This window comes from Cupressus sempervirens, chromosome 1, assembly GCF_028749045.1.
Source record: "Cupressus sempervirens isolate cs-2001-9-10 chromosome 1, ASM2874904v1, whole genome shotgun sequence".
NCBI classification, from domain to species: domain Eukaryota; kingdom Viridiplantae; phylum Streptophyta; class Pinopsida; order Cupressales; family Cupressaceae; genus Cupressus; species Cupressus sempervirens.
In genome coordinates this window covers 220,336,553-220,350,184 of record NC_143118.1, presented here as the reverse complement: position 1 = coordinate 220,350,184, position 13,632 = coordinate 220,336,553, and the positions used below count along the sequence as shown (strand labels likewise).

General features: G+C 33.0%; 1 protein-coding gene across 1 annotated transcript in view; it reads right to left on the bottom strand.

Annotated features, from left to right (window-relative positions):
- The window catches only part of LOC149576941 (putative uncharacterized protein YDL057W), a 280,773-nt gene that overhangs the window by 139,631 nt on the left and 127,510 nt on the right, over positions 1 to 13,632 (bottom strand). Inside the window, exon 4 of the mRNA XM_089821098.1 lies at positions 11,195 to 11,316. Coding sequence (XP_089677224.1) covers positions 11,195 to 11,316 — 122 coding nt within the window. The remainder of the gene's footprint in view (positions 1 to 11,194; positions 11,317 to 13,632) is intronic.

Genomic DNA, 13,632 nt, shown 5'->3' with positions numbered 1-13,632 from the left:
GTGTGTTCCCTACATTTTAGGAGTACCCCTAGATTTGAGGGCGTGACTGCCAGTTGGCCCAAGTTGTCTGACATCAATCACAAGCAGGTGACAAACTCAATTTCATGTTTTAGAGCTGTTTGGGTTGTTCCTTAACTACTTGGGAAATATTTTAATATATTTAAATATTCTCTTAAGTTAGCATTTTAATAATTTAAATAAGGCTAATTAATAATTTAAATAAGGCTAAGTGTTTAGCCATTTTGGAGTAATAAGGAGTATTCTGGCTCCATTTGGATCGATTTGCCTATGTGTGATAGCTCGTTGGAAAGAGCTCAGTCTCTAGTATTTGATTATAACTTGTCGAGACTTATTTGATGCTTGGAGCTATTTGTCATTAATAAAGTAATGATTTCCTTAAATTTGAACGCCTTTATTGGGAAAATAATGTTATATTATAAAGTTCAAATGAAATCCACTTTAGGTTTCTTTTAGGGTTCAAATTGCCTTAGAAAGGGGATATAAGGAGAAGGCAACCTAAAAATTAGTATCTTTATCATTTTGTCAACCTATTTTGGATGTCATTGCTCCGAGCATTCCTCACCTAGGATGCAAACCCTAGTGTTGAGAGCAGACTTGTTGGGACGTAGCCCTCAACAAGATCAGATTTGAAGGTTCTTATGCATACAGTTTGATCACGGCAGAGGATCAATTTCTAGTATTGTAGTTACACTTTGCAGGCACTGGATTTATAGGGAAGGTGACCACTTTGGTTCAGCCTGGCTTTTCCTTATAGCGACTCACAGGTCAAATTTTGGAGTGTTTATTTGCAGAAAACTGGAGTTGTTTTATTGCAATAGCTTGGGCTCTATCATCTGAACTTATTTGGTTATAGTTGGCTCCCATTTTCAGCTGGCGTCAACCTTGTTTGAAGTACATCTCTAGTGGTACTATTATGAAATAAATCAGAGTCTGCTAGTATGGTTTTAGAATCATTTCCAGATTAGTATGTATTGCTGCATATGATTTCTATCACTTCTATTTTATCAGTTACTATTATTTTTTCATTGTAATACCTATATTCTGAAAAATACAAAAAGAAACAACATTCTTCCGCAACTTCCGTTTAGCTCTATAAGATCAAAGAAAAATCTACAGGAAAATATAATTTATATAATTGAACATTATAGCAGCAGCAAAGCAAATATTTATTTGGGATATTTCATTTATTCCCTCGTACTTTGACTAACTACACTTACCAAATGATATTTTACCCATTCGCATGTAATCACTTCTCCACTATCGACGCAAGGTCTATGACTTGTGTGGCGTGTTTAAGGACGTTTATGTCTTTTTATATTTACTCATTGCGGCAGTCTTTCAATCGAAGTAGAAAGGGTCTTGGAATGGTGACAATATAATGACCTCTCCCACATGCTAAGTGAATTTGACCTCCTCTTACTCGTTCACAAAATAATGCAGATTGGAGCTTCTCCTTTCGAATTGAATTCATTGTTTTTAATTAATCCAATTCTTTTTATTCTTATTCGCTCATTTCTGTATGTAATGCAAAATGTGGTGGTTTAGATGTTGGACGTCTGTTATTTGCTCTTTCCATATTATTTACTAATACTTGTCAAATGCTCTAACAACTGAGCAATACCACAGTAGGATTCTCAATTCTCCATGGTCGAATTTGTTTTCAATTTCCTCTACTATAATTTAGGTAGTATAGACAGTAAATGTCCCTCCATTCCATGCTCTTCTGAAATTATAACTAAAATGGTACACATACGACTGAGTCCGTGAATCATTCCTATCTATAATCTCATTTCCCGACTTTTGGCTTTTGGAAAAACCACCTCTAGATGCTTGCACATTGCAATGATGTAATGAACTCGTTCTCTAACCTACACATGAATGCTCCTCTTTGCCGATGGACTTGTGGATCAGAGACATATTCCATGTGCCTTATATATGATACTCATGTCATAGACTATACCAACACGATAGATATTCCTCCCTTTTCTTTCACAAAAATTCAATGCTTATTTATCTGTAATGACTATAAGAAAACTTCTTGTTCTTTCTTCCTTAATTGATCTAAGACATCCACCAGACTAACTTTATGTAACAAATGCAGCAAGTAAGCTTGACCTGGAATTCTGCCACCCATTCCCACAAATGGCGATTTCTACCAGGTTTATCGCAGGTCCAATTAAAGTCATTCTTATTTTCCTTTTTCCACCCACAATGTGTGGTGCCCTTCGAACGTGTAATTCCTTTTCTATAGCAGACAATAAAAGGATTATTTGCCTTCAAAAACAATGGCCATTGTCAATTTTCATTTCCAACCTGGCTCTAATACCATGTTAATGTTATCAAGATTGCTGCAAAGGTATTGGCACTGCCTGTAAAATATGTACTTTACAAAGAAGACAACCCCTTGCATTTATAATGAGCATAAGCCAAGAAGTGACATGTCCCTTCATGGGACATGTCTATTCATTTATTAGTTAATTAATATAATAATAAATTTTAAATATATATATATAAGATTTCCATGATTCATTACTATATTAATTTCTCACATAATAATACTTAGGTATATATATAAATTTATATCTCATATAAATATGTATAAATTATATCTCATATATAACAAATATATATGTGTGTGTGTGTGTGTGTGTGTGTGTGTGTGTGTGTATGTAGAGTATTGTCTCATCAGTTTATCCGACTGAAGCTACAAAACATCAAGAAACTGAGACTTCGAAAGATTCTTGCAGGGTTGTTTGGACAATCATTGGATCCTACAATCATTAATTATCATAACCAAAGTTTTGTGAAACTTTCTGTCAATCCTATGTTTCATGACAGAACAAAGCATGTGGAGAAAAGGAAAGCTCTTCAGTTGAGCTGAGAGGGTGTCTCAGTATTATTAATGATTCCTTGAGATGTACTGAGGGACAAATTTGAGGTGCAAGTTCTTGTTAATGCATTCTTCTTCGTGAGGAAGAAGTTTATGGTGCAAGCCCTTGTTAATGAATTCTTCTTTGTGAGAAGGAAGTCTGAAGTGAAATCCTTTATCCCACCCTATGGGTGTAGTCATGGTGGTTCCACCCTATAGGAGTAGCCATGGTGAATGTTATGATAAGATAATCACGTTGACTAATTCTATGATGAGTACTTGTGTTCATTTGCATTTCAATTCATATGAGTAGCCATGATGGACCCACCCTCTAGGACTAGACATGGTGGATATCACTACATAGATATCAAGAAGAATTCTTCCTATCTAAGAGGGAGGATTAATGATGTTGTTGCTATGGTAGGATTCTTCAAGCTGACCTGGATAAAATAAATGTTTAATTGGCCTATCGATCTTAGACATTTATATAAACTGATTTATAAGGGAGGACCAATGTTTGAATTTAGTGATTGATTAACAATCAATATCATAAACAGTGATCAATTAACAATCAATATCATAAACAATGATCGATCAAGATTTGAATGTCTACTGGATCGATAATAAGATAATCCTTGTTAAGATTAACATTACGTTGTTATTAAACTAATACCTTTATGAAAAGTCATGAAGACAATCTAGTCTCAACAATGAATTAGTGCATTTACTAATATAACCAACCCGATATAGATTAAGATGTTAACTTTTGAGCCAGAATGAAGATATGCAACAAAAATGAATTCAAAGAACACACAATAACATAAAACACTGCTCAATTATCCTGGGAAAACTCCCCCAGCTCGAGGGAAACTCAAAACCTTTATTCCTTTATTTCCTTTATTTCAATCTCAAAGCCAATACACTAGTTCTACCTTATGATTGAAGCCTTCAATACTTTCAATCAATAAGACTAGTTTTTCTTTTATTTAAACTAGTCTCAAACTCTAACCAAACACAATTAATAACGAACAGAATGGTTCACTTTAACTGCTTAATGAACATACACTGATCAAAAGCAATAACTTATAAATAAGTCTTCCTTTCCACTTGTATACTACAAAAAAAATACTCTCATAACTGAAAAAACACAGGCACAATAATGTTGCAATCCTTTTTTCTGAGCAACTTGAATTAACCATATGATAGTGATAATAACCAAAACAAAGAAACCGAGGGAGAACAATAAAGACACATCCAAAACATTATTGAGCATAAACTATGAATATGGGAGCGATCATATACAGACTATAAAGAAGGGCATTCCATATCAAGACATCAAACAATAACAAATAGAGATAAAGCACAGTTTGTTAATGTTTTAGCGTCAGTAGAAGTAAAACATTGATTATCTGATATTCTGATCTGTGCTTATAGATGAATTAGATTGAAGCTGATCATCATATCTACATATATATACTTATGTATATGTAGTAATGAATGTGTATTATATGATTAACAGCAGCTATCTAATCCACTATTATTGGGCTCCATATTATTATCGGCAGTTATGTTATCATGGGCTTCTTGTGTTTAAGCTCCTTATGATCTGTTTGATTAATTAAGATATGTTATGTAATGCCTCCGAAGAGGCATGACCCTACGTGGCAAAGCCCACGTAGAGTCATGACTCTTCGGAGTCATGACTTTCTACCATTTATATATATGCCTGAGTCGCTGAGAATGGACATTAATAACCGGCATCTCCAACCCTGCGACTTGTTCATTTATCTTGTTCACTATAATATTATATCCAGGATTAATTGTATATCTTCAACTTATCTACGATCTGCTGAAAGAAGAAGACTGATCTTAAGCAACCTGCAGATCACTGTTACAAAAGTTATATCTAGCACTACTACCGTTTAATCCCAAGATCGAATACCATTATGCATATTCAAACACACAGTCAGCATTATCTCTACTATTATTTCTATCAGAGACCCTGAAAACAATAACATGGTATCAGAGCCATTCTGATAAGAAATTATAGAAAATGGAAAGATTCAGGCAAGAAGACAAACGGACAAAACACTGTATAGGGAAAACTAAAATTCATGGTGAAACATAGTCAATGCAGTGGTCAGAATGAATCAGATTTTGCAGCTTTCCAATACTCAAAGGAATGGTGGACAAACAAGGTCTTCTTTCAAGCAAAGGTCATATTGAAGGAGAAGGAGATATAGTTTGAGAGACTTGTGACATATTCCAAACAGAATGGTATTCTTTGTGCTTGATCAATGGAAAATTGGGATCTTCCAAGTGCAGAAATAAATGAAGCAACTCTTATGTCAACAACGTCCAATATCAAACACGCGACCAAGCACTCATTAATCATTACAGAATAATTGGAATATGAAGTCAATTGAAAGCCCGTACATGAAAGGAAGATGATTTTGTATACAACGACCATGGGTGATTATTTTGGATGTAAATAATCGATAACTATTACATCTGTTCTTAAATTATATAGCTGAGTCTTCTCACTAGACCGTGTGAGTAATCACTTAATGCAGTCTGATTACATATCGTTTGCACATGCATGAATTGTATAAATGATTGGATAGCGTACACTTTCAATCCAATGTCATGATGATATAGAAGGATGAGCATTATTGAAACCCTAAACCTAATCGTCAGTGCTTTATAAAATTTAAGAAGATTGTGGAGTGAAGGTATATGAAGAGTGATTAAATAATTTGGGCACCAATTCCATAGGTAAGTTAAGGTAACGTATACTTTAATACATTATTAAACTAATAAATATATTTAGTTTCTGAAATTGTTATTATTTTTAAATTTTTGTTTTCATCTAATGAAAAGAATGTATTACATACATTTCTTATATAAAATAATGTTTAAAGGCAATGATTTGAATATTCAAAACATTATGTTGTATATAAGATATTAAATGTTATGGTGTGTAAATATATTATTGTTATATATGAAAGGTATTGATATCATGTGAAATCAATCATATATTTAATGTTCTTAAAATTAAATTAAATAATTGAGAATATTAGAAGCACAAATCAGAGAAATAATGAATTAATAAAAGTAAATAAAAATAAAATTATAAGAGGCAAGGTTTTAATCAAAGGAAGGTAAGTCAAATGACAACATATAAGGTATGTTTTATTATTCACTTTTATTTCATTTATATATAGTTATTGTGAATAGATGTAATGACAATTTATATAATTTAAAACATTAGATATATTGTCAAAAGAGATCTATTATTTAAATAATATTAATTTACAAAGACTAATATTGTTTCTAAGAGGGAAAGATTAATTTCAAATATTATAAAAATTTATAATATTGTCACCAAATATTATTTTCTTGTCTATAAGAAATTATGAATTATAATTAATGGGAATATTCGTACAACATTTGGATAATGTGCTTTCTAGAAGAATATTTTAAAAGCACTATTCTATTATTATTGATTTATGAAATGTATTTTGTTTTGTGATTTTGCAAATATATTCTAAAATTCTACTTTTAAGGAAAATCTTATATGGAAGGTTCTCAAGAATATAAAATTTTGTCATTTCACAAAGTAATTGCTTTATGTTTTTGAAAACAAAATAAAAGGGTAAGAATGAGATACTTCAAAGGTGGAATGGTCTCTCCCACCCCACTCTAACAAAGGACAAAGTCAAAGTTTATGTTTATGACCCCTAATTCAAACCCTAGAATGATGGTGAGCATAACATGGGAACATAATTTATGACAATAACTTAGAGTAGCATTACACCTTGATTGAGAACTAAGCTTAATAGAAGAAAGCATCTAGTGGGCATTATTGTTTGACACCCAGAGCCATCCCTAGGCAACTGAATAGGAATATAACAATGGATATTCATCTACAAGTGGAAGTGATGATTCAAATTCATTGATAACTCTATAAAATAAAGAATATGGGAATTTTACATTGCAAGGGGGTGTATAACTACCTTAATCAATGGTTCATTCCCATTATGGACATTTCATTGGAGCAACTTGTATCAAGAACATTAATGTGTAGACTCTTGCAGATACCAACCATTATCTGACAAGAAGGGTAATAAGGTGAACAAGAATTATCCTCGAGTATTATGGCAACCTGGAAAGAGAGGGAACAGATAGAGGATATGGTCTCATCAATCGTTAGTAATATTGATCTTATTAAACCAGAGGGAGTAAACCATGTTGTGATAGAATCTTAAATAATTGATAAATTGTAACAGTCAAGAGGCCTATAATTCATGCAACCTTGTGATCATAATGGGTCCACCCCTTGTGTACATCATATGAAAGTGGTGACTTCATTTGAACCATTTAAAATAAATGATAAATGATACTTGACAAATGAATTGTTGCACAATCATACTCAATCAAGATATTGGTGTGTTGTGGACAAGTTTGTGTTCGCTTCTACTATTATGCTAAACAAATGTTTAGATTTTCAAACTTAGAAAGAAGTCATCATATTTGATACTAAACAATATAAGTATGAGTGGGAATTTTACATTGTCGGGGGAATAATAGTTAATGTTTTACTCCCACTTGAACCTTCATTAAAAGGAAAATGCTCTCAAATAATCTAAGAAGACAATTTCTGAATCTTCTTAAGCAAATAAGTATTCTTATCTTTTGTATTTATCTAATTTATAGTTTCTCTCTTATTTGTAATTCTTTACATACTATAAGGATTATTTTCTTTGATCTTTTCCTTTATGTCTGAGGATATTCTTATAGGAAAGGAAGGTTGGTACTTTACATATGCTATCAAATATTGTGCAGACTAAATCTAATAATGGGAGCTCCAAAGACCCTGATGATCAAGATAGATAAAGTGAGGCTCTTGAAGCAAACATCCTTAATGATTGAGATTATGAGATTCTTCTACATTGAGAGGGAGTATGATACTTATTCTAAGGTAACATAGGAGCTTAAAAGATTGATACTCAGAGGGAGTTCAGAAATACATGTGGGTGACTCCTAATTCAAACATGATGTGATGGGCCTACTCCTATGTATGCAAAGTGATGAATTAGGCAATTGATTCAGAGTGAGTTCGACAGGCATCCTTGGGTAACAAGAATTTATGAGGAAGTAACTAAAAGACCTAACTTCCTAGGATCGATGTTCACAGGGAGAAATTTTGAAATGCAATCCCTTGTGGATGATATCGTCTCTATGAGGAGAAGTTCTAAGGGAAATGTTAAATTGACACATTTCAAAGGTAAACTTGATATGTTGAATATTTAATTATATAATTCTTGCTTCAAATATGTAATGAAAGGTGACGATCTTTCATTGACATATATAGATAGAAGGTAATCATTGTAAGGTGACAATCTTACATATGATAGGCCTGTTATCATGGATCTTTGGACTGGAATTTTTCAGACACCATGATAACAAACAAACAGAAGGTAATCTTTGTAAGATGACGATTTTACAAATGATAGACCTATCATCATAGACATCTCTAGACATTGCTTAAGTGCAAGTAGAGATCATGAGTGTGTCATGGACATCTCTAGACATTGCTTAAGTGCAAGTAGAGATTATGAAATTTTTATCACTATGGACATCTCTAGACATTGCTTAAGTGCAAGTAAAGATTATATGGGCATCTCTAGACATTGCTTAAGTGCAAGTAGAGATTATATGAGCATCTCTAATGCAAGTAGAGATCACAGGAAATATTTTATGTTGCTAAGAGATTCCAATATACATTGTGTTGATTACATAATGATTTTGATTCTAATCTAATGATGTTTTACGTCTCCCTTGCTAAAGAGGGAGTGTTAATGTTTTAGCGTAAGTAAAACATTGATTATCTAATATACTGATCTGCGCTTATAGATGAATTGGATTGCTGCCGATTATCATATCTACATATATATACTTATGTATATGTAGTAATGAATGTGTATTATATGATTAACAGCAGCTATCTAATCCAGTATTATTGGGCTCCATATTATTATCGGCAGTTATGTTATCATCGGGCTTCTTGTGTTTAAGCTCCTTATGATCTATTTGGTTGATTAAGATATGTTATGTCATGCCTCCGAAGAGGCATGACCCTACATGGCGAAAGCCCACGTAGAGTCATGACTCTTCAGAATCATGACTTTCTACCACTTATATATATGTCATACAAGTCACTGAGAATGGACATTAATAACCGGCATCTCCAACCTTGCGACTTATTCATTTATCTTGTTCACTATAGTATTATATGCAGAATTAACTGTATTCATTTGTATCTTCAACTTATCTATGATCTGATGAAAGAAGAAGACTAATCTTAAGCAACCTACAAATCACTATTACAAAAGTCATATCTAGCACTACTACTATTTAATCCCAAGATTGAATACCATTCTGCACATTCAAACACACAGTTAGCATTATCTCTACTATTATTTCTATCAGAGATCCTGAAAACAATAACATAGTTAATGAGCGATTGAAATTATTCAGCAGAATTCAAGTGGAATTTTTGTGGTGTAGTTCGGTGAGTTTGCCATCAAAAGGTTTTAAGGGAATTCCCATACCAATAATTATCTTCATCTAGTATAACTAGATGAATGTAAGAACATAAATATACATAGTAGATGCTCTAATTCCCCAATTTGACTTATTAATATTAATTTGATGCATAAAATCATACTTGTTATTGCTTTGAATTAGAAGAACAAGATATAGCGCAGGACTATTTAAATCCAATTGATGGGTAAGGATCAACGTTCCTGCAAGATGCCTTGAGGATTAACAAAGATGGGATCAAGTTGCCTTGAGGTTACTCCAAGATGGGATTAAGGGTTGGATCCACATTAACCTTGAGGAAGGTTGTTGACACTTGGTTACAAACACCCTACTGTATCTCAACATGCTTCCTAATTTAGTATCATGACCTTTTCAATTCACATATAGTTTATTACTTGCCTATAAAGGTAGCCTTAGAGAGAGAACAAAGGTGAATTCAGGCTAATCCAACCAATCGGTTATCCCAAGATGGGCAAGGATCAGCATCCCCATAAGATGCCTTGAGGAATGACCAAGATGGGATCAAGTTGCCTTGAGTTTATTCCAAGATGGGCTTAAGGGCTTGGATCCACAGAAACCTTGAGGAAGACCGTTGAGTTGGGTGCCTAAACAATCTATTTACATCCTAAGTATTCTTCTCAACTAAGAATGATAATAGGATCAAAATAAAATAAACATCCTCGTATGGATGTGCAAACACCACCACTGAGGCCAAGGGGAGCAAAGTTCCGCTCTAGGACTTAGTATGAGATCATCTTGGAGTAATTTACCATGATCACTTGTGGTTGCAAGATTTTATCGAATAAGTAAATTTTGTAAATCATCTTCTTGACTCTAGTGAACTATATTATGTGTCTACATCATTTTCGCTTCGTGTTTTCATGCATTCATGTGTATGCTTCATGTTTTCATGTGTTTGCTTTGTCTCTACATGCATTCATGTCTTCTTCGTGTATGCTTTGTGTTTTCATGCATTCATGTGTATGCTTCATGTTTTCATGTGTTTGCTTTGTCTTTACATGCATTCATGTCTTCTTCATGTATGCTTTGTGTTTTCATGCATTATGATGTATGCTAAAATCCTCTTGCAGCCAATTATATGCTTTGTATGATGGTTCTATAAGAAAAGTTATGTTAAAATGATTTGCTTGAGGACAAGCGAAATTTGAGAGGGGAGGACTGTGATATCCCAATCAATATTAGTACCATATAATATAGATAAATAATAAATCAATAAAATAATAATAAAATTATGATTTATTATAATCATACTATAATATTGCATAATATATTACTACTAAAATATGAGAATTAAATATAGCATAATATTTAGATTAGTAATATCTAAAGTAAATATATTATGCAATTATATTAAAATTTATATTATTAATATTAATAAAGAAATATAATTGATATAATTAATACAATATATGTTATTATTAATATAATTCTATAATCAATATAATATAATTATTATGAAAAGACATAACGTTTAGAATGGTATAGAATAGAAACTTCGAGAAATCAGCATTCAGAGTAGGAGAAATACACACAATATATGAAATAATTCTGCAAAAAGTAAATTGAGAAATAATTAAATCAAAGTCTCAGTAGGGGACATTACAAAATAATTCTGCAAAAAGTAAATTGAGAAATAATTAAATTAAAGTCTCAGCAGGGGACATTACAAGGAATCACCTTTACTGTGTCCAATAATAGTGTTTATATTACGCTCTTTTCCTGAGAAATAAAGCACTACAGCTCGAAGATCTTCAACTTCACTCCAATAGTTTCCGTATAGAAACTCGCCTCCACTTTCCCTGTAATGCACCCTTGCTTAGTCATACATTTTCCCATTTACAGAAATAAAAAAGACAATACACAAGAAAAGTAAAATTGAGTGCAGTAAAACCTCAAGGAAATGGCACTTCAATATTCAGATTATCAAGATAAATCCAGAAGTCACAAGAAGAATAACAGCACCATTGAGTTTAGAATATTTATAAATGTGCTAACTGTTCTTAGACCAAACCATCAATAGGAGCAAAGTTTAGGCATACAATATACCAATTGAGCAACTCAATGTATTTAAAGCACAAGTAGAACAAACCAAGATTGGGAACCACTAGAAGTTCAAAAAAAACAGATTCTCATTTCAACTAAAAGCTCACATGAAATGTGAATACTCCATAGCATGAGTATGCTTTCTACTCCAATTTTTTGCTTCAAATCAAGCTTTTATATAGCATTTTCCATACTAGTAAGTGAATTCTTTTCCAAAAATAATAAATCTGGGTTCTTGTTGAGAACCAATTAATCACAAGTAGAACAAACAACGATTGGCAACCGCTAGAAGTTCAAAAAAACAGATTCTTGTTTCAACTAAAAGCTCGCATGAAATGTGGATACTCTATAGCATGTGTATGCTTTCTACTTCATTTTTTCACTTCATATCAAGCTTTTATATAACTTTTGCCATACTAGTAAGTGAATTATTTTGCAAAAATATTAAATTTGGGTTCTTGGTGGGATCCAATTAATTACTGTACTAGGTAGTGAGACATGTTGTAATGTCCCCTCCATTAGGTGACAGGGAGTTGAGCAGAGATTGGCCTATATCAGGTTCCCATAGGCCAGTGGAGTGGAAAGGGGCCCATGTCGAAGCTTGTGGAGCTACGGGGGCTTTGTGAGCTGTTTTGGATAGTTTGAGCCAGTCTCTTAAATTTTAGGAGGGTGCTCTATTTTTTAGGGATTCACTAGGAGTTGATCAAGATGCAGTAGGGACCCTAGGGACTATTTAGGGAGGTTTGATCGCAGCTCCTATTTTATAGGGAGGTTCCTTTTTTAAGGGTTGGGTTGCTAGTTGACTTGTTGACAATCTAAAGAGAGTGCAGTAGGAAGGGGTGCTTATGAGCATTTTATGCAGATCAAAGACCATCTCCATTTTTAAGGAGGATCCCTACTTTTTAGGAAGAGACAGCCAGTTGCATAGCCACATCCATTCATCACTTGGACTAGTGACAACATTTAGTTTTCAATTTGGGAGTTTAAGTGTTGAATTCAATAATAAATTTAGATTAGTAAAGTAAATTTAATAATCCTATTTAATTGAATAAAGTGCTCTCTTAATATTATTATTAAGGGGACCACCATAGGACATTGGCTAGGAAGCATAACAAAAGTTGTTTTAAAAAAAAACTTAAAAATAATAAAAGGGGTGCATAGGGAAGAGGTAATAATTTGATTAAAAAATCAAAATAATGTATCTAGGAGAGAATGAAAATAATGGGAAGGCAACCCTAATATCAAATTACGGTTCTGAGAGAATAAAGTAACTTTGAGGGAAGCCATTTCATTATTCCATGATTCATTTCGACAGAAGCAACTTGGTTTTCAGCAGTAGATCAGATTTTCAAAGGACAAAAAACCCAGTTCATAGTTGAGGGGAATTTACTTAGGGTTCCTGTTTGAGATTCATTGGAGAGATTCTTATGCACGTTTGAAGTCATTGTGAGGCAAATCAGACATTTCTATAATAGCAGGTTGAATTCACCATTTAGCTGCAGATCTGGGACATTTGGACCTATGTCATCATCATTCAGCAGCAACACCAGCCTGCTGTGCTATTATTCAGTGAGAATATAACCTGTAGGGGTTTTTGGCTGGACAGTACATATCAGATGCATGGCAGTAAATATAATGGCTACAAAATGCATATCAAACCTGTAGCAGCTCGTATCAGTCTTGCTTTTGCAGATCAGACTTCAAATAAGACCTGAAAGTGGTCATTTACGAGTCCCAAAGTGGTTGGCATTAGCCTACAACAGCTAGCTAACATCCAGTTATGATACATGTCGATTATATTGTGTTAAACCCTGTGGATTGAATTGTAACAATTTGATTTGTGACTGATAATAGGTCTATAATCTGTCATTTCAATCTGAGAAACAAACAATAAACTTATCTTTGTCATATCATTTAGCTATACATGTTTTGATTCATTGCATAGTCATTTCCTTTCATTATTTTACTGGTTATAGTAAACTGGTTTGATACATGCTACAGTACTGATAAGAAAGTGTAACACAGAAGCAATTGCAAATGTTTTAGGAAACCACAAATGTATATTCCGTTAA